This window comes from Thamnophis sirtalis, unplaced genomic scaffold, assembly GCF_051295495.1.
Source record: "Thamnophis sirtalis isolate CommonGarterSnake01/CBP01778 unplaced genomic scaffold, rThaSir2_p1.2 scaffold_1, whole genome shotgun sequence".
NCBI lineage: Eukaryota > Metazoa > Chordata > Lepidosauria > Squamata > Natricidae > Thamnophis > Thamnophis sirtalis.
In genome coordinates, this window is record NW_028261381.1 from 116,975,281 (window position 1) to 116,998,370 (window position 23,090).

At 38.2% G+C, this 23,090-nt stretch overlaps 2 protein-coding genes across 2 annotated transcripts in view; both read right to left on the reverse strand.

Moving 5' to 3' along the window:
• Nucleotides 1-23,090, reverse strand: part of SPRED1 (sprouty related EVH1 domain containing 1) — a 77,619-nt gene that overhangs the window by 53,435 nt on the left and 1,094 nt on the right. The window lies entirely within an intron of this gene.
• Nucleotides 10,647-12,988, reverse strand: LOC148049708 (syncytin-A-like). Its single transcript, XM_087725498.1, has one exon. The coding sequence runs from the start codon at nt 12,983-12,985 to the stop codon at nt 11,783-11,785; it is 1,203 nt and encodes a 400-aa protein (XP_087581624.1). The 5' UTR covers nt 12,986-12,988; the 3' UTR covers nt 10,647-11,782.

The window sequence follows — 23,090 nt, forward strand, 5'->3', positions numbered from 1 at the left end:
GTTCCACAGTAATGGTGATTTATAAAGTAGGGAAGTAACTTTATTTTATAAAATGTATGAAGCAGAGTTACAGTAAACCCCTACCGCCCACCATGAAAGCTGGAACGCCTACTAGTGGGCGGTAGGGACCAGGTTGACTACCACTGCTCTAAACTGATTTAGGGGCTTTTTAGTGTTTCTAACCCTTTCCCATCTGCCTATGGCTTCTCACACTTTTTGCCATTATCTTATGGTTTCCTGCATTGGCTTTCTTTCTTCTTTTCCAAAATATACCATGTTTTCCAGAAATAAAGCCAGGGTCTTATTTTCTTTTAACTCCCGAAATAAGTGCTTGCCTTTATTTTTGAGGTGGTCTTATTATTTTGAGGTGTAGGAGACGGCTAGTGTGGTAACCTCATGGCTGCTCCTGTGTTGCAATATTTTTGGGGAGGGCTTATTTTCAGGGGAGAGCTGATTTTAGCGCATGCGCTCAAAAGCCTGATTAGGCTTATTATTCCGGAAGGTTTTATTTTCAGGGAAACAGGGTAGTTATATAAATATATACATTTCTTTAATAAATCCAAATATTTTTTGCATTTATCATTGATTTTTCTGCTGTCATCTTTAAGTATTGATGGGATATGGGAGAAAAATGTTAGGTGCCAGTTCCTTGGTCACTCAGGGAAGCAAGAAATTCCCAGTGTTACCCTTTGTTACTGGGTGGATGTCACGAAAAGTGTGGCTTATTAGTTATTGTTTTCAATACTGAGTTCAGTACATTTCCCCGCTTTTTGTACACTGCCTGCTACACAATTCTGTTGCTTTTTCCACTCTTTGGGACAATTTACTGAATACAAAAATATGCATCAACTGAATATTGGAAAGCCTTCTTCTTGCTACTGGACAGATAATTCTCCAATCTCAGTGGCCAGTTGTAAGGATAAAGTGGTCCACTCTTTGTCTTGGGGGCTCTCACAAACTTCTCACAAATTCTTGGATTTGCTGTTTTTGGCAGCCTGATTTTCTGTCTTCAGATACTTCTTCTTTTCTTTCAAATCTCCTCCTCTGGGCTGAACAGAAGATGTAAATGGGATGCCACTGTTTTCTTTGAGAAGTGGTTTCTTTCAAGGAATGGAAAAAACATTCTTTTGAGCTCTGTCCTCTAGGTAAAATCAATTCTATTGATAAATAAATAAATATGGTGACTGATTCTCATTTTAATAAAGGCTAGACCAACAAGATTCAACAAGACCAACAGATTCATCCATCTACCTGCCTTCTGAATCAGGTAAGTTAACAAGCTAAACAAAAACAGCATCCCAATTTTCTTTTCAAATTCACCAAGTGTATTTCTACTGCAATGATCAGAAGAAACTAAGCATTTCATATTTCTCAGTAAGGATTTCTTACTTGAATTTGATGAAAAGGGCCTGCTGTCATGGAAGATTTCTGAATGAGTGATTTCAAAAGCACACATACTTGTGCAATTTGAAGTAAGAAAAGGCAATTATGAATAATGCAAGGTAGTTGTTGGTAATTATTATGTGTTATTCAGTTTTAGAGCAAAGATTATTGCATGTTAATCCTGAACAGTTTTACTTTGATTTTGATCCCAACAATTATAATATAATTTGTTTTCAACTACATGTTTAAAAAAGCCTGATACTTTTTTAATGATAGGAAGGAATTGTGTCTTTTCACCATACAATCATGTTACCTTCTCCATTCTCAAAATTAATTTAGCCTTTGATAATCTGAAAGCAAAGTTAGCTTGCAGCTTGCCACAATATATTTGTGTCACACAAATAGATGACACAGAAATCCAGAAGTGCTAGCCTCACTACATAAACTCTCCCTAATGAAGGAAGATGATAAAACAACAGAAATCTTACTAAGGTTTGACATGATATACAAAACGTACCTTTATTGAACAGAATTTAGAAGTTCTCAGCATCATCATAAATAGAGGGAAGTAGAGCATAAGTAGAACAATACAGTATTGTTGGATCAAGGAAATGGGATTTCAAAAACTATTTTTAATTAATTTTAACTGGGTTTTATATACCGTTCCTACCTTTTATAAGCCGGTTATCAAAAAATACTTTAAAAATGATGTGGTCTATTTGTAGGGAAGATACCCTAGGAGCAAAATATTTAAGCCAAATCAAACTATATCACACCATGCTAGGGAAAATTAACATTTACTACTCTGCACATGTATATTAAAACACTCATAATAATCAGACTTTTCTTGAATGAATAAAAGTATGTTGCACAGCTCTTTTTCTCACTTAAAAAATGAAAGTCTTTTGAAATGTAACTTCATTCTTAAGAAAGGAGCATTAGCTACACAAATGTTATTTGTCTTTCTGTGCTGTCTTATGACCGGATTTGATATATTAACATGAAGACTGTAAAGCAAACAGAAAATGTCAGCAGTAGAAAGGCCTTGAAGTAGCAGATTTCAGAAAGGGAAAAGGATGCAAAAACCCTTTTTTGCAGTTGCTTGACCTTACCTACTCTTCATAATATGCATGTCACAGTTGAACGTATGTGTCGGAAGGGCACAGAAAACAGCATGTTCCATTCCCAAGGCATCTTTCAGTTTTAAAAACCAAAGCAGCACAGAAAGAAAGGAAGCAAAAGATTCTTTTCTATCCATATGAATGCTATGGTTTTTTATGGCCTGGAAAATGTATAACTCAAGCTTAAAAAATTAACCCCCGCTTCTCTCAGTAACCTAAGCTTTCCTGGCAATCGTTCCCACCGACTCCGCCAGATTTGAAACTTCTCCCCTCCTTCCATGAAAAACATATAGACACAATGCACTCTTTTTGCTCAAGTCCTGATTTTATTTTATCTTCATTATTCATACACATTATTCATGTGTTGAAAATTGAGAGATTGAGAGTAACACAAAAAATATTTTAGTGGAAGAAGTGACTAGTTCCAAGAAAAGTCAGCCCATTATTGACCAATGCTTAAAAGCAGTGTAGAAGCTTTGTGCAGTGTACAGTTTTTATAATTTAAAATCAGAGTTTGCCACTATTTCCCAAATAAAACTATGGTGAAAGTTTGATTCCTCTATGACAGACTGGTTCTTATTATGACTTGTTTGCATCCTGCATAGCGATATGGCTCTGAAAATCAAAGGCACTTATAAAATACTACTCCAGCTCATATAATTGGGTTTCATTTGAGTTCTCATTCATTACTAATATCCAAGGTTAGACAAAAGACCACACTATTATATATTATAAGACTAATTAACAAAAATAATAACTTATTTTTTATGGAAATTGAATTGAATTAGGATTTTCTCAATTAACTTTTATAAAGCAGCAATGAATATCACTGTCAACTGTAAAAGCAATATAGACAAATTTAAACATATTTTTCCACTAATAAGGGTATGTTTGGGTCTCGACAGCTAGTAATACAACCCCACAAGACTGTAAACTTTTAACAGTATGTGTCTTTATATACATTAATTATAAAATCATACACACACACACACACCAATTCTTTATTCAATGCGGGCCACACAAGCAAAAAAGTTGGACAACCATGTTGCAGAAAATAAGATACATCTGAATATGTGCAACAAAACACAGATATTTGAGCACTGATCTCAAGAATTTTATTTATTTAATTGAGAGCCTTCAGTTCCATCGAGCCTCATCTGACTTTGTTTTAATGCTAATCCATTTACAGTGGTTATACTGTTGCAAGGTTCCTCTATTATTGTATTTGACTGCTTTAAAAATAAACCACACTGAGGGTCTTTAAAAAATACAGAACATAAACTACCCCCAAATTATTTCAGCATTTTAGCTTTCCATTTAGCAGATTCTTTTTTCAGATTTCCCATATCATTATCTTTAGTTGAAAATTATAGCAGCCAGGAGATTTTAGATCAAGGGTGATATACTGAAAAGCTCTGGCATTCACAAACAGTCGGCATACAGGTCCTTTTCTACCTGTATTTGTAAATCCTGATACTGAAACTATATGAGATATCTAGTTGGTCTCTCCTCATTTCTTGGCAGTGTTAGATTAACACAGATAGGTTAGTCTATCAGATTAACCATGGCTTCCTAAACAAATTTTAGTAGCCTGGTCATAATGCTGAACCATAAATCATGTCTTACAAACAACAGCTGTGTTCACATATCACCACTAAATCTAAAGCAACCAAACAACATTATGGACCAGAACAATGTGTGAAGCCAGTTATTGATTTAAATCAAAAGCAGCTGCAAGAGGTTGGAGGGAGTGGGAAGGAACAGTCTATTTTATCCATGTGTGCCTAGTTATTTTATCACACAAAACACAATTTCTAAAATACTTTGGTTCTTAAACATCAAAACAGACAAGGACATATTTTTTACCATATAATAAACTGCTCTGAGCTTTTGGAGAATGGGCATTGGTGTTACCCAAGATGCCCGTTCTCTTGGCGATGGAAATAGCATCCAGGAATGGTTTAACTCCATCCAGCATCCAATCGGACTGAGTCTACAATCTGTGATAATACGCCTCCTCTGGTAGCTCCTCTCAGCTTTTGATGAAGTCAACAAACATGTTAATGTAGACAGACATGTTAATTGACCATGCCTCTCGTCACTAGTCTAGGGCCGGACACCAATCAAGGTGGGGCTGGAGAGAATGGGCATCTCAGGTAAGACCAATGCCCATTCTCCATAAGTGGTGGAGATATCCAGGAATGGCACATACCAAAGCTAGCTTGTCCTTGCAGGTAGGCCCCCTAATCTATGCGTATGTGTTGAAGGACCCTTCTGCCAAAGGCGGCCTCCGCTGACACATATTTGTCTAATTTGTAATGGCGGATAAATGGGGACAGAGAGGTCCAAGTGGCGGCCTGGCAGACCTCTATTGAGGCCTGTGTTACCCAGGTTGCGGTCATGGCTGCACTCCTAGTGGAATGAGCTGTGATGCGCCTTTGTGGTGGTAACGACTGGACTTTGTATGATTTTGCAATGCAGGCCCTGATTCAACCACTCAGGGAAGATGAGGTAGCCCTGTTTCCTACTGTGGCTGGTTGGAAGGAAACGAAGAAGGCCTCTGATCATCGTAGCAACAGCTGCTGAGACCTATGAAACCTTGTACTCACCTTCGGGATGAAGGCAGGTCCAGCCATAGTACCACCTTGTCTGAATGGAATACACAGAGGTCCTGCCTCACTGACAGGGCTGCAAGTTTGGACACTCGCCTGGCTGATGTTATGGCCACCAGGAACACTACCTTGAGTTAAAGGTAGTGCTGGAAGGTGGATCTCAAGTTCAAATGGAGTCCTGGTAGGGGCATCCAATACTTTGGTTAAGTCCCAAGTTGGATACCTATAGAAGACCGGGAGCACCCCTGAGAAATCTTCGAACTAGCGGGTGGGTGGCAAGAGATACAGAGGATCTGCAATTCAGGACCGAGGGTAGGGCCACTACCTGTCTCATAAGACTGTTAGGGAACAGTCCCTGTTGGATAAATTCCAGGACACTAGGGATGGAAGAAGCCATGCAGATGATGTTTTTATTTAAGCACCAGCAGGTGAAAACCTTCCAGCTGGTGTCATAGATACAGTTGGTTGAGGACCATCGCAAAGCCTGAATGGTCATGATGATACCCAGAGAAAAGTTGTCCATGGTCAGGACCCTCTGCTCAATCTCCAGGCGGTCAACTGGAGTCACTGAGAATCTGAGTGGATTCTCAGTGACTCCAGTTGACCGCCTGGAGATTGAGCAGAGTGGCTGAGTGCAACCTTGGAAGGAGGAAGTCTCTAGGGAGGAGTCACTGTCAGGCTCATCAAGTCTGCGAACCAAGGTCGCCTGGGCCAGTGTGGTGCTAGGAGCAGGAGTTCCACCCCCTCTTCCAGCATAATCCTGATAACCACCTGGATGAGTGGGAGAGGGGGAAAGACATACAAGAGCCTTGGTGGCCAAGGGCAACGAAGGGCGTCTACTCCCTTCAAGTCCAGAACTGTGTACCTTGTATAATACCAGGGCAGTTGACTGTTGTCTGGGATGGCAAAGAGGTCGAGAACTGGAAGGTTGAACCAGAAGATAAGATCTCTGAACAGGTTTGGGTGTAGGCGCCACTCTGTATGGTTGACCTGGAAGCGTCCGAGCCAGTCTGCCTGCATGTTTGCCACCTCAGAGATGTGCTCCGCTCGTATCGACAGTAGGTACTCCTCTACCCAAATGAACAGCGCCAATAGTAAGAAGCGTGAGTCTCCGATTGTCTGTAAAGTGATGGCAGAATCTTGTGCTTGTCCTTAGACTTGACCAGGAGAGGCTCTAAAGGGGCTCTGAATAGCTGATTCCCTGCAAAGGGGAAGGGGGAAGACGCTTGTCTCCACTGGTCTGGAGTCAACCTGCCATGGTTTAAGTCAAAAGAGGTGCCTGGTTGCTACTGCCGAGATGATGGATTTCGACGCAAACCAAGCTGTATTCAGAGATGCGTCCACTGAAAACTCCATTGCTGCCTTTATTTTATTGAGGTCTTGATGGGCTCTGGCATCAGTGAGGGAGATTCTACCCTGAAATTTCTTCAACCAGAGTAGAAAATCTCTGGTAAAGAAGGACGCCGCGTGGAGTATCTGACTGCCCAGACAGCAGCTTGGTGGCACTTTGCCAAAGTCTGCTCAGACCTTTCGTCTGCCAGGCGGAGGGCTTTCTCAGGGGAACCTGTGATAACCATTGTTGATGACAGGGCTGTGTCAGGTGCATCCACAGTGGGAACCTCAAGAGCCTTAGCTAAGTCAGGACCAATGTTGTAGAAACATTTGTCCTGATTGTTAGGGAAGGGACCAGAACCCCGGGAAATCCACGGTCGATGGATGACATCTAGGAATAATTTGGAAGATGAACCACCTCTTTTTCCACAGCTGGTTTGGAAAACAGAAGATACATTTGATTCCCCCACCCCAGTCGAAGATTCCTGTCTAGGTTGGGATGTTCCCATATTGGCCATTTTCCTGGCCTTGAAGAGAAGGGAAGGGAACAAGGACGGCTTAAAGAGAGACCCACAAAGGCCGGTTGGTCAGGGGCCAGGCCCTCGTCCTTCAGCAAGTCTGAGTCTCTGGGGTTCCTCCACAGTCACTATCTCTCACCTCACTGGGTAGTTGTTACAGGGAAAAAAGGAGGAGGAACCAATATTAGATACGTTCACTGTGTTGAGTCATTTATAAAGAGAATAAAGGCAGGATAAAAACAATCAGGGAAAAAAAACCATTAAATTAAATAACGGGTAGATCTTTTGTTTCAAAGGTAGCCTGTTGTTCTGACTGAAATAAAAGAGCATGTTTAAGAGCCCGGCATGACATTCAAAAATGGTGCTTTAGAAAGTGCATTAGCATAAATAAAACAACCTCAAAGTGTTAAACACAATCACGTCTCTGGAAGGCTGAGACTGCTGCTTTGAAGAATATTCCCAACAATTTGCCCAGACAATAGTTCCATTGGGATCACCAGCAAAGTAAAGCGTCTGTTCATACAACACAGGCAGAAAGCTGGGGAAAACTTCTAAAGCAGTGGCATAATTCTTCTAAGGCATACCGCTGCTTTAGGGGTGGTTTAAGGAGAGCTTCACTTGTGCTAATACACTTTCATGTCTTAAAACTTAATCCAGTTGAAGGGGGCTTAATTATTCATCATTCATCAAATCTGCATACCTTATTAATATAGACACAATAAATCATTATCCCACTTGTCTCTCCACCATGCGTGCAAATACTTCAGTGGGCTTTTCCTTATTTATTCAAACAAGTAACTAGATGTTCATTCGCAAGCAAGAGAACTAGGCTTTCCAGTTGCTAAGGTTTTAAAAATCAGCAGCTATCATCTATCAGATGTATAATTGTCCCCATAATACCCTACAACTTTGCAAAACGTTAAAAGTTATGTATTATATCCAACACTGCATGAACAGGCATGCTTTGGTACTGTGGAATTTCCCAATACCTCCTCCTCTTGTATGTTCCCAAAACCTGCTTGAGATACTAGAGCAGATTTGGAAGAACACAGAAGGGTAGAGGTATAAAAGCAACTTTTTCTATTGGCTGATACAATTGCACCAAAGATTTTATTTATATCCTACTATTCATTTAGGAGATCAATACAACATATACAACAATTCTGTTTCCATTTTATCTCTGCAACCATATCCACGTGAAATAGAAGGGAATGAAAAGAGTATGGTTGGCCCAAGTCATGCAAATAACCTCTACGACTGAAGTTGGACTTCAACCAAGATCTCTTTGGTCCATTATAGAACATTGATATTTTAATCTCACTGCATTTTAATCTTATGACTTCATACTATATGGTAAATAATGCAATAAGCCAACGTTATATAATACAAGTTACAATGTAATTATTATTCTAGGGGAGGCTATGTTTAAAAACTGAAAATGTATTTGTGCTTTGTGCCCAAACTATTATAGTCTATTAACTTACTGTCAAATATTTAATAGAAGCATCTGATGCTGTTAGGTAATTTTTTACTTTGGACGTCATGCTTTTACTGAATAGGTGAAAGTTCTTTAGATAGTAAGTGGTGATTGAACCTAACCTCTCCAATTATTTGTATTTTTTTTTTAAAAAAAACAAAGCTACATAAATATACACATTTTCATTCAGCTGTTCCTATCTAGCAATTGGCATTGGTATTAGGATATTTAACAAACACACACACCATTGTATCCTACACATACAGCCACAGATATAAGAAAACATTGTGGAGCCCCCCTATTTAGAAAAAAGTAAAGTGAAGATTACATTGAGTTATTTCAATGGCTTTCATCATTTTTAAATAATATACTTTACTATTTGTGTGCATTGACACCCATTTTCAAAGAATAAAATTGAAACTCAACTTCAGAACTATTATGTCTGATTTGAATGGAATATGCCTATCCGAAATAAGAACACCACAATTAAAAATCAAAATGTTTCCATTTCACAAACTGAGTAGATTTTAATAGTATATTTAATGATGTGAATTTAGTAGAGATAAATAACAAAATACTTAAAACATGTATTGTAGTACATTTTATTTAAACATAGGTTTTCAGTATCAATAACATGTAAAATTCTGGATTTCCATTTTTAATATAGTTAGTTAAATGTAAGTTACAAGACTTAAGATTTATTTTATGTGATATTGATGCATTTTTTATTTCATGGCACAGGTATATTACCTGTACTATGAACCAGAGTACAAGAAAATAAAAATCACCTTCATTAGGAAATAATTTAACAAAAAACAATTCATTCATAAAACTAAGGCAGAACTATTGTACGATATTTGCATAGTACAGGGCAGAAGATCAGTTTTGTGGTAGTGGTGGGTTCTGGATCCCGTTGCAACTGGTACGCTGCGACAGGGCCAGGTGTCCACCACATGCATAAGCATTGTGCGTGCATGCACACCACTTGCATGAGCATTGCAAGCGCATGCACACTCACCGCCCTCAACGCTCCAGCTGCTTGGAAGGTCATCGCACATGCACCATATACTCCATGCAGGTGTGCAAATGGCCCGGTTGGGTTAAATACAGATAAGGAAGGCGGGCGGGCAGGCCCTCCAGAGCACCATACCGGAACGGTACCAGGTGCTCCCATGCTACCGAAGCGTACCGTCTGTAACCCACGACTGTTTTGTGGTCTTAGAATGTAATACATATATTTTCTAGCATATATTATATAAGAGACTTTAAAGGCCATCATAAATTTAGCCATAAAATTATATTTCAGTGATAAAATGAATGTTGTGCTTTATTTTTAATTATGTATTGCTTTTATGTGCTACTGTTTGTATCCCCCTCCCCATGAGTTGTGAGCCGCCCTGAGTCCCCCCAGGGAAAAGGGCGGCCTATAAATAAATTTTCAAATACTCAAAATTTTCAAATTTTCAAATAAAAGAGTTGATAAAATGCAGCATGAACAAAACCAGGAAGTGATTGTCAGAAGAAAAGCAAATATTCAATGGGAACTGCTTTCACCCAACACATGCAACGAATGATACAGATGGGGCAAAACAGGAAGCCCCTACAATAGCCAAAAGAAACAAGGATAGGAACAAAGCAGGATTATGTACAGATAAACCCATTCAAATGTGTGCAAAATCTTAGTATTTTAGCATAGTGTTTTTATTCAGTGCTGAGGTTTCCAGGGCAAGGAAATGCCTGGATTAATGCAGTTCAGTGAGTAAGAGCAATCAATAAAGTTTTACAGCTACTTTTGCAGAATGTTTGTTTACATTTGAAATACTTCTCCATTCATTGATCACTCAAATTTAGTAGAGACAAGACAGCGACATAAATGCTCTCTTACTACTATAAAGCTTGGACGTTTTGCAAGAGTTTCACAGTTTGAATGCTTAGTCCAAAACATTGAACGCACTCATCCTATCAATATTGAGACAAATCTTTTACATGGCAGTAAGGAAACATAGGCAATTGCAATTTGTTCAAGGGCCAGCAATAGCTGAACTAGCCCTTACTACACATCTTCACACTGAGTAAGAAATGAATCAATCCAATGAATCAATCTCCAATGAATCAAACCAATGAATTCTACTCCCACCCCTGTATACCCTTTGGCATATCAATCTCTCAATGTCTGTTGAAAAAAACAATCCTGAATATTTTCCCCAAGTCTCATTTCCAATCATGAAAGCAAAAAAGAAAGTTCCTGAGGAAGCTATTGCCAAGTTACTATGAACTTTCTCCAGGACTGGTGACTAGAGATGCAGTACTACTATAGTACTTCCTATAGCAAGCTTTGCTGCTACTAATTCTGATAGGGAGAAATGGGCCTCTGATGGGACTAGAAATAGCCAAAAGATACTGCAAGCCTGCTATTTAGTTTGCCACACACTGGTTTCTACAGACTAAGTTTAAAAGCATAAAGCACCAGTAGAGGAAGAAATAATAAAGTACTTCCCTTGAATCTTGGTTGGACTTTAGGATCCTGTTGGAAGGTTTTAAATCTTCCTTTGCTAGGTTCGAATTTCCCGCCGGGAAGCGTGAAAAATAATTTGACCAAAACAGCTGGGTGGAAGCCAGGTATTTTATTTTTCAGGAAGGAGGTACAAGCAGCAAGGTACAAGCAGCAAGGACACCGTTCCTGGGCTAGCAACTAAACTGGGATTGACTAGATATTTTATACTCTTTTTTACCTTTGAAGTCTGATATTATTATTTTTTTGTAGCTTTGTGCTAATGATTCTGGCTTTTGTGTGATTCCTGTGTTAATAGTTTCATTCCTGCTTTGCTCTTTGATTGGCAAGGAGGTGTTTGCTAGTTTGTGTTTGTAATTTTAACTTTATTTGCCCCAAGTATGTTTCCCCAAAACTGATACTATCTTTATAACCTGTCTTCAGCACCTTTTTTCTTCCTTCCTTGTCATCCTGGTCTGTCTTTAGCACCCTTTGCTTCCCCCTTGTCACCTAGCCCGATCTCTTGTATCTGCATTTCCTGTTTTTCCTCCACTATATTGGAATTTTAATTACTTTGGTCTTCCTTCTTGGGCTATCTGTTTCTATGGGGGTTTTAAATGATTTTCTATTCCAATGTTTCCTGTTTTTCCTAAAAAGCTTCTAGTGGTGCCTTTGTTTTAGGATTTTATCCTTTTTTTCTTTTAGTGGTGGTAAATTCCTCCCATTTACTTCCTACAATCCCCATTTTTTTTTTGTTCTTAGTGATTTTCTTTACTGTCTGTTTCCTCTAATTGGATGTCTGAATATACTTGGTATTCATGGTCAATTTGAACCATCATTAGAGCTGCCTATTTCCCTGGGATATTCGATTGAGGGGCAGGCCTAAAGGCTCTTATGCAACTAAGGCAGAGAGGTATGAATTGACAGAGACAACACAGGAGAGCTCCCAGGACACAAATAGCGACTATGGTTGCTATGAGGACTTTAAGCCAATGAAAATCTGGTAACCATGAGAAGAGCCAGGAAAAATCGAAGAACGATTGTTCGTGGCCAATATTTTGGGCCAGCTCTTTCAAGTGGTGGATGTCCTTCTCTATAAGTCCAGAAGTTTGGTCAATTTCAAAGCAACACATCCCTTTGAATGTTTCGCAGCCATAATTATGTTTCAATAATAGAAAATCTATTGCTGCCCTATTCTCCAGGGTGGCTTCTCTGACCTCTCTAGTTCTCAGTTGAGGCATCATGGCATGAGAGGTCAAATTTAAACTTCTGGCTAGGGTACATGCTAGGCTATTCAAATTCCTGGAATTTCGTTCTGCCAGCCCTGGCACTCCCACTAGTGATACTGCCAATGAAACATATTCAGTTTTTGTGAGTAAGGAGACTTTGGAGTCACAATCTGGGTCTAAAGTGTGAAAAGCTCTTCTGTGTCGCCTCTGTAAGGAGGGCATAAACATTGTCAATATCCCTAAAGTACAGGGGCCTCCCTTGGCATTCGCAGGGAGATATGAGAAGGCTTTTAGCCCACATAAGAAAAGCCATCCTGGGGGAAGCCTCAGGTAGCTGTAAGAAAATGGGATAGTTTCTGTGTGATTGCATTGTAAATCTGTATTGCTTAAGTTGATGCATTCTGTGACTTTCGGTGGCCTACACCCTGTGAGATTAAAGCACTGCTCAGAAGCAGTAACTGCGGCAATATGTAGTGTGTACATAGTGCGGTCCTTAGTGTCTGAAGAATAACCCCAGTTGAAGATGCTTTTGTAGGAATCAGGAAGGTGGAGGTCTCTAAGTGTAGTGTGGTTGAGGATACCATGTGGTCTAGATGCTACTCCCATTAAGCATGTGGTTAGAATATCCTTGACTGATTTTCCTTCTGCTAAGCAAAAGTTAGTGGTGTTAAGTATTTCCTTTGCTAAATATTCCCATATGTTTCCTTTCTCTAGGATAAGGTTTGGCTCTAAGAATGCTGTTACCTGTGTTACAACTAGTACAGATAGTAATATACGATATAAGCTACACAGTGTGTTTACATTGAATTGTTTGTTTCCCATGGTTGGATCAACCCTCCCCCCCTTTAAAAAAAAATAAGGTGAAAAATAAAAAAGGTCGAGTCCGTTGGAGAGAAAGGAAAAAAAATAACAATCAAAAAATTAAAACCCGTTATTTCCTCCTTATGATAAAAAAATGAGTATTAATTAGAAAATTAAAAAAAAATAAGGGGAATAAAATGAAAGTTTGTTATTTCTTCTTTTTTTAAAAAAATACAGTCTAGTTTGTTGTATTCCAGTGTTTATATCTTGGCATCCAGGTTCTATGTTGTAAAAAAATGTTTGCAATGTCTACTGGTCTGTCTCAGGGTTTTTCCTCAACTTGATCATTGGAATTGATTGTGTCAGTGCTGCGGGCTTGGCATGTGTCCAATGAATCCAGGAGTCCTTCTCAGCAACCCTGATGGCTGTTTGTGTGGTCAGCAAGACTTGGTAGGGCCCTTTCCACTTAGGTTGTAGGGGCGAGGTCCTTGTGAAGAATTTGATCCACACCCAGTCTCCTAGTTCAAATGGGTGCAGGGCTTCATCCAAGGGCAAGGTCTGTGTCAAGGCACTTTGAATCCATAGGATCTGCAATCTTTTGTTTAATGCTGAAAGATAAGAAGAGAGAACCATATCCCCCTTTTCTAAACAGAGGGAATGTGGGTCCAGGCCTTTTAATGTATCTGGGGGTCAGCCAAAAAGGATCTCAAAGGGGGAGACTCCTATATCTTGTCTGGGTCTAGTTCTAATGTAAAAGAGTGCAATTGGGAGCACCTGTGGCCAGGAAAGGTGTGTCTCCTGGTAGAGTTTGCCCAGCAGGGTCTTCACTTCCCTGTTGGCCCTTTCAGTCCCCCCAGAGGATGTGGGAGAATGTGGAATGTGTAGGTTTTGTGTAATGCCCAAGGCTTGGAATATGTGTGTGAGGATCTGGGCATATAAAATGTTTGCCTCTATCCATATCCAGGACACTGGGTACCCCATATAGCCTTAAGGTGTCTGGCTGTTTCAAGGGCCATGGCGCGTCGGCAAGGGAAGACCTCTATCCAGTGAGTCAGTTGGTCCCTACATACAAGGACATATGGGAGTTGTATGTAATCCATTTGTACTTTTTCAAAAGGGTGCTGTGCCCAGGGATTTCCTGGAGATGGAGTTATTTGCTTGGCATGTTTGACAAGTGCTAGCCATTCTCATAGCCTCGCTATAAGAAGCCGGTGCATACCATTCTCTCCTGATAGCATCTACCATAGCTTGTTTTCCACAATGTACCTTGGCATGCAACCTTTGGCAAATTAACCTAAGGAGGCGGCATGTGGCTACAGGCACCCTCCAAAATTCCTCCTTAAAAATTGCTCCCAACTTTTCCTCGCGTTGTTTCGCTTCCCCGTGATCCAAAAATTCTTTCTAGGATGCTTCAGGAATGATTGTTAATGCTGGTGTCATAAGATGATGAGGTAACGGCTGTGTTGCTGCCCATTTGGCTCAATGGGATCAGGCATGTCCTTTTTAGTCAGTTGTATTAGAGGCCTGGCAAGTACCCCAAAGGAGGGGATCCATGGCCAGCAAAACCCTAAAACTCCCAATAGGGCTCTTACTTGTTGTATTGTTTTGGGGGGTTTCATGGCTAGGATGGTCTGTATTCGCCTAGGTGCCAATTTCCTAATTCCTGGTGTGTTTTTCCTAAAAAGCTTCTAGTGGAAGCTTTTCTTTTAGTGGTGGTAAATTCCTCCCATTTCCCTCCTTCAATCCCTTGATAAGGAGTCACCTGCTGCCCTGCTAAAATGAATTCTGCAGCATGATCCCCAGGTCAACACATTACATCCGGTTACTAATGAACCAAGGTTAGCTCTAATCAAGGTCAGACTTCATTATAAAACAAGCACTTCTTTTAAAATAGGAGGCTCTAATAAAATGATTGATGAATTACCTGGAAATATATTTATCTACAGGCAGCAATAAAGTCTTGGTATCAATATCAAAAGAAAATAATAATTCTACTGTCCTTGGTTTAAAACCACACATTGTACAATGCTTGTTCATGCAAATAGACAGAAATGAAAGTACTTCATATTGAATGTAACTGTAATTCAACTTTTGATAGCCGGATTGCATTTGATCTTATAACTGTATGCAGCATTGACCCATGTTGCACAATACCCTCTTAACAAAGAAATCATCATTCTGCAGCAATATCTTTTACCTGTTGTTTGTTGAAAAATCTCCAATCTTAATATTGTTAGCAGATCAGAGGCCTGCCCAAACTATAGAAATCTTATTAAATCTACTGGGTTTTTTTTGTTTTGATAAGTAGCTTTTATGAGCAACTTTATTTTTCAATGCCCTAGGCAAATACTTAACTGAACTTATTTTCGCAAAGCCTCTATTACCTGACTTTGGCTTGTTAAGTATGCAGAAATGTTTCCATTGCCATAGCAACATTGGGTGAGCATTTATAGGTGTGTGTGGTTCGGCTTTGAAAAAAAAGATGTTTAAGCTGATGATATAAGGAATGAAATGGCATACTTCAGTTCATTTATGAAACATGGAGATATATTGGCTTTAGATTCAAACTGTAATCGGGTTCAGAATTTAGTTTTTCATTCTGTCTGAATGCAACCTTGTTCATAGTCCTGGATTTGAAGGACAAGGTATAAGATGATCAATCATTCTTAAAATAGGAGAATTCGTTTTTCAATGGCAAAACTATTTTAGCACAGAATTTTAGCAACCCTTGCTAGACAGTTGGAATATTAAAAGTCCAATAAACTGTGGCAAATGTCTTTTATTTAGCATGCAAAAACCACCTGTCAATGATGACATAATAAATTTATTTTCCCCCTGGATTATTTTTGCTATCCCTTTTTTAAAATATGGAAACTTACCTTATTAAGTTAGCTGAAATCTATCCCTAAAATAGTAAGATTATTCTAATTAAAGCAGTTTTCACAAACAGTAACTGTCTTGTGGCATCAAATTATTTGTGGCATCAAACAAGAAAGACGGCAAAATATAGTTTCCAACAATAAAAATAATCTTCTTGTCATTAAGTTATAGTGGCTAAAATGAAAATAAATCGTGTCTGTCAATTCACTATGGCAAGGAAACTGATAATTTAGAGAATCTGTTTTTTTTTTAATCAACTAGAATACAGCTGGAAGGGATCTTGGAGGTCTTCTAGTCCAGCCCCCTGCTTAAGCAGAAGACCCTATATCATTTCAGACAAGTGACTGTCCAGTCTCCTCTTAAAAACCTCCAGTGATGAAGTGCCCACAACTTCTGAAGGCAAGCTTTCCACTGGTTAATTGTTTCCACTGTAAGAAAGTTTCTCCTTAATTCCAGATTGCTTCTCTCCTTGATTAGTTTCCATCCATTAATAAAAATGGACTCTATTTCGATCCAAATGAATAGAAATGGATCCTATTTCTACTCAAAGAAGATAGAAGTATAGGTAGTCCTCACTTAATTTAATGACTGTTCAGCAACCGTTTGAAGTTAGTAAACAAAGAGTACCTATGAAGTTATGGTTGTTGTAGCACTCCTGTGGTCAGATGAACAAAATTTGGGTGCTTGGCAGCCCGTCCATACTTACAACTGCAGGGGCACTTCAACTCTCCCAGCCCACCTATCTCCTCCCCATCTCTGTCCTTTGTAGGCCCTGTACAGTGTCACTCTTTGTCTTCAACAGCAAACTGGGGCTGAACTAAAGGCCTATGGCCTTTAGCTGAGTCTCAGCTCACCAACACAGCCCCAGGCCTCTACTTCAGCCCCAGCTCCACCAAGGAGCTCTGTGCTGCAACCATCTATCCCAGTGCCGCAGCGCAAAGCCTCTACCACCTCCTCAAGCCCTGCTGCCCTTACCGCCATTCTCCCACTGCTGGCAAGCCTGGCCCATGTGAAGCAGCTGATGGCTATGCCAGGCCTTCTTCCCAAGACTGTTCCCACTGTTGCCCAAAGAGCATTTGGAGAATTTTACAAATTCATTCTCACAATGATTTGGAAGGTTTTTGAAGTCTTGCCAAAAAAAAAGGGGGGGGGGCCACATCCTCTGTTCTCCAATTTGTGCATTTCATGCTCATGATGTTTTGAGAAGATGACCAGCTGGGTTCAGCAAGGTTGGAGAAGTACAGTGTAGTGGGTGCTTTGTGTTGTGACAGGTGCTACAGCACAGGACTTAAGACACCCCATGGCAGCAGCATTGGAGCTGAAGAAGAGGTCCAGGAACAATGGGGGCCAACATCCTGCAGGAAGGTAGTGGCAAACCACTTCCTTTGTGTCATCAAAACGAGTGCTGAAGACCCTGTGCTGCCACCACTGAAGAGCACTGCTGTGTCAGGCAACCAAAAGGAAAGAGATGGGAGGAATATAGGGAGGTGGGTCCGGGGGGGGGGGGAATGGAAGAGGTGCAGACAAGGTAGTCCCTTATCTTACCGAGGCTCAGAGTTGAGAGAAAGCAAGCTGGGAATGGCTCGGTTTGGCTTTCCACCTAATAATCAGTGGGATTCATTTAACAGTGGCAATGGAGACTGCTGTTGCTAAGCAACACAGTAACACGATTGCACACTTTACGACAGCATTGCTTAGCAACAGTCAGTTTGATCATGATCGTTTTTAAAAATATTTTTTTATAAATAAGAAGCCAATGGTCTAAATGAAAACCTGAATGAAAGACTTATGCAACAGTTTTTTTTAGCGATTACACTCGAAGGATCAATATGGCAAATTCTTGCTTTTAAAAAATGATTTATTTTAATTCCTTTTAACGAGCCAGAATGTTTTAACATGACAGATTGAAATAAGAGCATTTTTGTCTTTGCTTTTATTTATTAAACTTGCTCTAAGGAACTAAAGAGTAATAGACTAAAGACTTCCCCCAATTCTTTTATTTTAATTTCAGTGAGGATGAGTATCCTTCAGTTTCAGCAAATAGCAGCACTAGGACAATCTTGGATGTTCCTGAGACAGTTAAGCAGGGTCACACAAGATTAATGTCTGAATGGGAGACTATTATGAAATCCTTACGAAGTTGACAAGATTGGTAAAAACATCCTACAGGCAGGTAATGGCAAACCACCCATCATCCCATTAAAAAGTCAACATGGCTATGTCTCTGTTGTCGGGATTATGCTTTGCTGTGCAAGGCATTCAAAAGTATTCATGTGAAGTAGAAGTATGTAACATGTAAAGCATGTAACACTGTGAAATGCCTGTTTTGAGTTCTTTCCATATTTCTTGTCACTAGGAATTAAACTTGACTTGATAAAGATTTGAATTTACTTTCATTTGAATCGAATCAGTCCTTTATTTATAGAGGTAGTCCTCGACATACAACAGTTCATTTAGTGACTGTTCAAAGTTACAATGGCACTGAAAAAAAGTGGCATGACCATTTTTGACACTTACAACCATTGCAGCATCCCCAAGGTCACGTGATCAAAATTTAAATGCTTGGCAAGTGGTTCCTATTTATGACGGTTGCAGTGTCCTAGGGTCACATGATCAGCTTGTTCAACCTTCTGACAAGCAATGGGGAACCCAGATTCACTTAACAACCATGTTATTAACTTAAAATATACAATGATTCACTTAACAAATATGGCAAGAAAAGTCATAAAATGGAGCAAAGTTACTTAACAAATGTTTCACTTAGCAACATAATTTTTGGCTCAATTGTGGTCATAACTGGAAGACTACTGTACTACAAATTAAAGTAAAACTGTAGACTTGATGCACAATATTCAAAAGTAAACATTACAATATTCAGTGTTGTTAAGAGATATTTGGAATTGCATCTCCCACGGCACTTGAAATCATACTGGGCTATGCCACCACTCTAACTACTGTTTTCCATTTAAAAAAAGAAGTATTTAAATGTGGCTAAGTTACTGTTTCCTATTTTATACCGTTGTAGAATGTATTCATAAGACTCTTGTCAATATCAGAAAAAATGATCCCATGTAAAGTCTTGAGGGGGTTTCAAGAGCTACTACAATGCAAGGAAAGTACATTTCAAATAAAAATTAGTTAAAATAAATGGGGTTTATGTAGGAATGTCATTGTTTTCATCCTTTAGCTGAACTCTGCTTTGAATGCCAATTTTATAAATACCAAATATTCTTAAAAATGGTTTGTATTTAGTGTTTTTCAGATGCCAAAATGTTTACAACACAGTACTAACTTCAGCAGGCTCTATTCCAATTAAATATTTACAAAGATGTTGAAATTTTAAAATTTATCACATCTAATATAAATGTACCTTTACAATAATTACTACATGAAATGACATACATAGATGCCATTTATAACGTGCAATTTATAACCTGTTTCCTTACTTCAAGTTAACACATCATTTTTCCCCATTTATTTTTTCCTTCTGCTTATACTGATTTTAGTGCTACTTATATTTTACCTTTCCTCCTAATTTTCATGTTCTTTTCATTGCAAATATCCTTTTTGCAATTTATTGACTACAGTTTTTCTGAAGACATCGTGCAATAGCTGCATTAATAATGCATACCATAATGTTGAGTTTTCCTTATATATTTGGCTTATATATGTCCTTAGATTTTCATGTTTGATTTTTTAAAAAATGTATATTTATAGACATATTTTTATGACTACAAGCCACCCAGAATTACCCTATGGTAAGATGGATGACCAATCAATTTTATAAATAAATAAATATACAATTAAGTTCTCTCTCCATATAATGCAAATTAATAGTTAATATGGATACATGCCTGAGTGTTTACGGCCATTACAGAACCTTTCATTTATCTATATCATAAAATGGTACATTCAATGTGATTTATACATATGCTGCTATTTATTATTGGAAGAACTTTATTAAATACGCACATCTTTACATTTTAAATCTAAAATTTCATACAACCAGTGAACAGATTAAATTTCATTATCAATAAAATGTCTGCAATATCAACATTTTAGTACTTCTGTAAATGTAAAATAAACACTTCTTGAAAGTCATGTCATAATAATAGCTGGATCGTAAAATCAAGAAGCATATATGTAGGCCATCAACCCAGGGGTGCAGCTGGGAAAGCTACATTAGTTCCAACCTACAACAGCAATTCACATAGTTGTCCTCATTTTTAAGATATTTAGCGTAGTTCTTTCATTTACCCTCAGACCCTTGCATGATTTTGAGCCAAATCTTTGCAAGTAATGTTAACAAGTATATCGGACCTTTAATAATAAAGTCAGACTTTCTAACACATTGCAAAGTCAGAGAACAAACTCGATCGAAATGAGAGGAGGATCTGTCCTTTCCCTAATTGTCAAGTGTATATGATTAACAGTACACAACCAGGTTTATGTGAGAACAAGAAAACAAAACAGTAAGTTTCAGAATTTTTACTGAAAGAATAGGAAGGAAACAGTTACATTTTTTATCCTCTCATTCATAACCTAAGAATACTATATTTTGGTAATGAAATGGCTTTTAAGAATAAAGTCTGAATGAATTAGGATGGTACTTTGAGACAGCTTGAAGTAAAAACTAAAAAGAAACAAGGTAAAGGTGTGCTAAGATGGATCTATAATTCAAAATATTTCCTAAAATGGCCTTCACAACATCAATTATTCAAAACCAATAGTCCCATTTTAACTTCATGAGCAAAAATAGTTGATCGGCAGTTTATGCAAAAATATTAGCTTCTAATGAATCCATTGGCAGAATACTACGAAAACTGCCACTAGTATGATCCTTTAAAGCAAGCAGTATTTTTTTTTAAAAAAAATCACTGCTATGATCTGGATATTTAAACAAACAATGCAAGCTTGAATTAGAAAGTATTTGTCAATTCTATTCACATAATGCACAGCATTATTCAACCATGAAATACTTTCTCTGGCCGAGTAAAAAGCTCTGGCAGTTCTGTTGTTGTTGTTTTAAAAAAACTCGTATAACTATAAATAAATAGCCAGAAAAGTTTTTTAAAAATGCTCACTGGAAAATATTACTGGCTATTCATGGCAAATTCTTTGGATGAAATATGTATGTGTGCACATACACTTTCGTTATATTAGAACCTAATTCTGCTAACTGCGCCTAGTAGAATATTTAATAGATATGTTTTTTAATAACAAAGTGTGGACAATATAGATATGTGCAATTCAATAGAATATGAGCTTTTGAATACAAAATTTATGTGAATTAATATTAACTACAATCATTGATTGCAACATTTCAGGAAAAAAAGCAGTTTTTTAAAGAATGGATGGAATAACAACTAACAACATAGAACACTTTTAACTATAATATATTCTGAAGAATCAGTAGAATAACAACTCAGGATATGACCAACAAACTAATGACACACGAAGGGATCCAATCTGACAACAACCAAAACAAGATCTTCGAGCATTTTCTTCTACAGTACATCTGTATGTTGTAAGAACAAAAGAAGATAAATGTGCCACTAACAAAAAATCTTTTCAACAACGTATTTTACATTATAACAGTTTTTTTTTTCATCCCGGAATTTTACTGAAAATGCTTCACTGACAATTGAGAGAACACAATTATTTATTAAATAAAATTTTCATTGCCAAATATTTTACAATTTATGAAATTAAAATAGGCTGTATATATTGCATCACCCAACAACTGCAAAATTGCAGTCAAGCATTTTAATTCTTAATTAATAACTCTTCAAGCCACTTTCATGCAACCATTTGTCCCTCATTTACAACTACTGTTAGATGTGCCATGTTTTAAAAGTGAAGTATATACTGGAATATTCTGCACTTTAAAATAAAGAGCAGTAACCCCCAGTGGCATTACTGTTTTACTGAAATTCCCTTAAAATTGAAAATTCTTTTCAAAGCATACTACTGTCTATGCATTGCCAGCAAAAGTAATGCTGATGTACATAGCAAGATGTATTATCTTCCTCCCCCCCAAAAAAAATCAGGTTTGATCTGGAAATTGCTCCATGTAGACAGTGCATTGCATTGTGAATGGCCAGCCAGGTATTTTATGAATGGAGTGGATCACGTGCTCTAAGCACTTCCCGAGCTGATATTTCCCACATAACAGTGTCAACAACCAGAGAAGCAGCATTTTTCAACACAAAAAACCAGAGATTCCTGACTCTTGTACTGATTAATCATCTTTTTCTACTCTTCTACAAAAAGTCCACTCCCTGCCAAGAAGGACCAGCAATGGCAAACGTGGTGAAGGTTTAATTATTTTTTTTATGAATGAAAACTGTGGTATGCAAATTAGAACAATTCACAAAAAAGAAAATATGGCGGCGGCTGCTTCCCTCGCAGTTCTAGCAGTATTGCAACACTTCACCTTATCAACTAGCTGGGTACAATGTTTTGTACTTTGTCTATTGCACCCTAGGTTCAATCCCCTGTCATTTTAGTTTAAGAATAAAGTACATAATTAACAAAAGAAGGAGGCTCTGACTGACAGATCTTAAAGGATTATTGTTTTATTCGGAAGAGCATCTGCAAGTGACAAGTGTCCCTTCCCCACCCAAACCCAAGAATTATGTTTAACATTTAACTACCGCAGACATTTGGGGGGGGGAGAATTACCGTTACCGGGAGAATGCTTTTTCATAATTCGAATTATATCCAATAAATGATATCCATTCCTTAAAATAACAGTAACTATTTAAAAAGGTAGGTGTCATAGGTAATGTCAACATTGTTCATTGCCTAAAAGAATTGGGCAAGTTCAGGATCTGTGACAAGGCTAGCGTACTTTCCTTTTTTTAATATATAAAAGATGTGGCACTTTTCTCTTAAGAAATGTTTTGAAAATTGCTATTCTGCAGACCCTCGAATGCCATAATACTAAAAACCGCTCATCTGGGAATGAACTCAAAGGGGCTTACTTCCGATTAGAAATCGATTGTTGTAAATACGTTAAACATCCTCTTTCTTCCAATTTTTAGTTAATGGAGGAAAAGTCTTAACAGCTCATTATAAAATTAAGCTTCAGGGGAAGGTTTAACAATATTTATACTGACTGACTCATCCAATTAAAATTCAGGGCCAGTTTCCTACAGGATGAAGAAGCTCCCACACTTTACTCGAAATATAAAACATACACATGAAAAACAAAAAAAGATTAATCAGGAGGCGGAGTACAGGC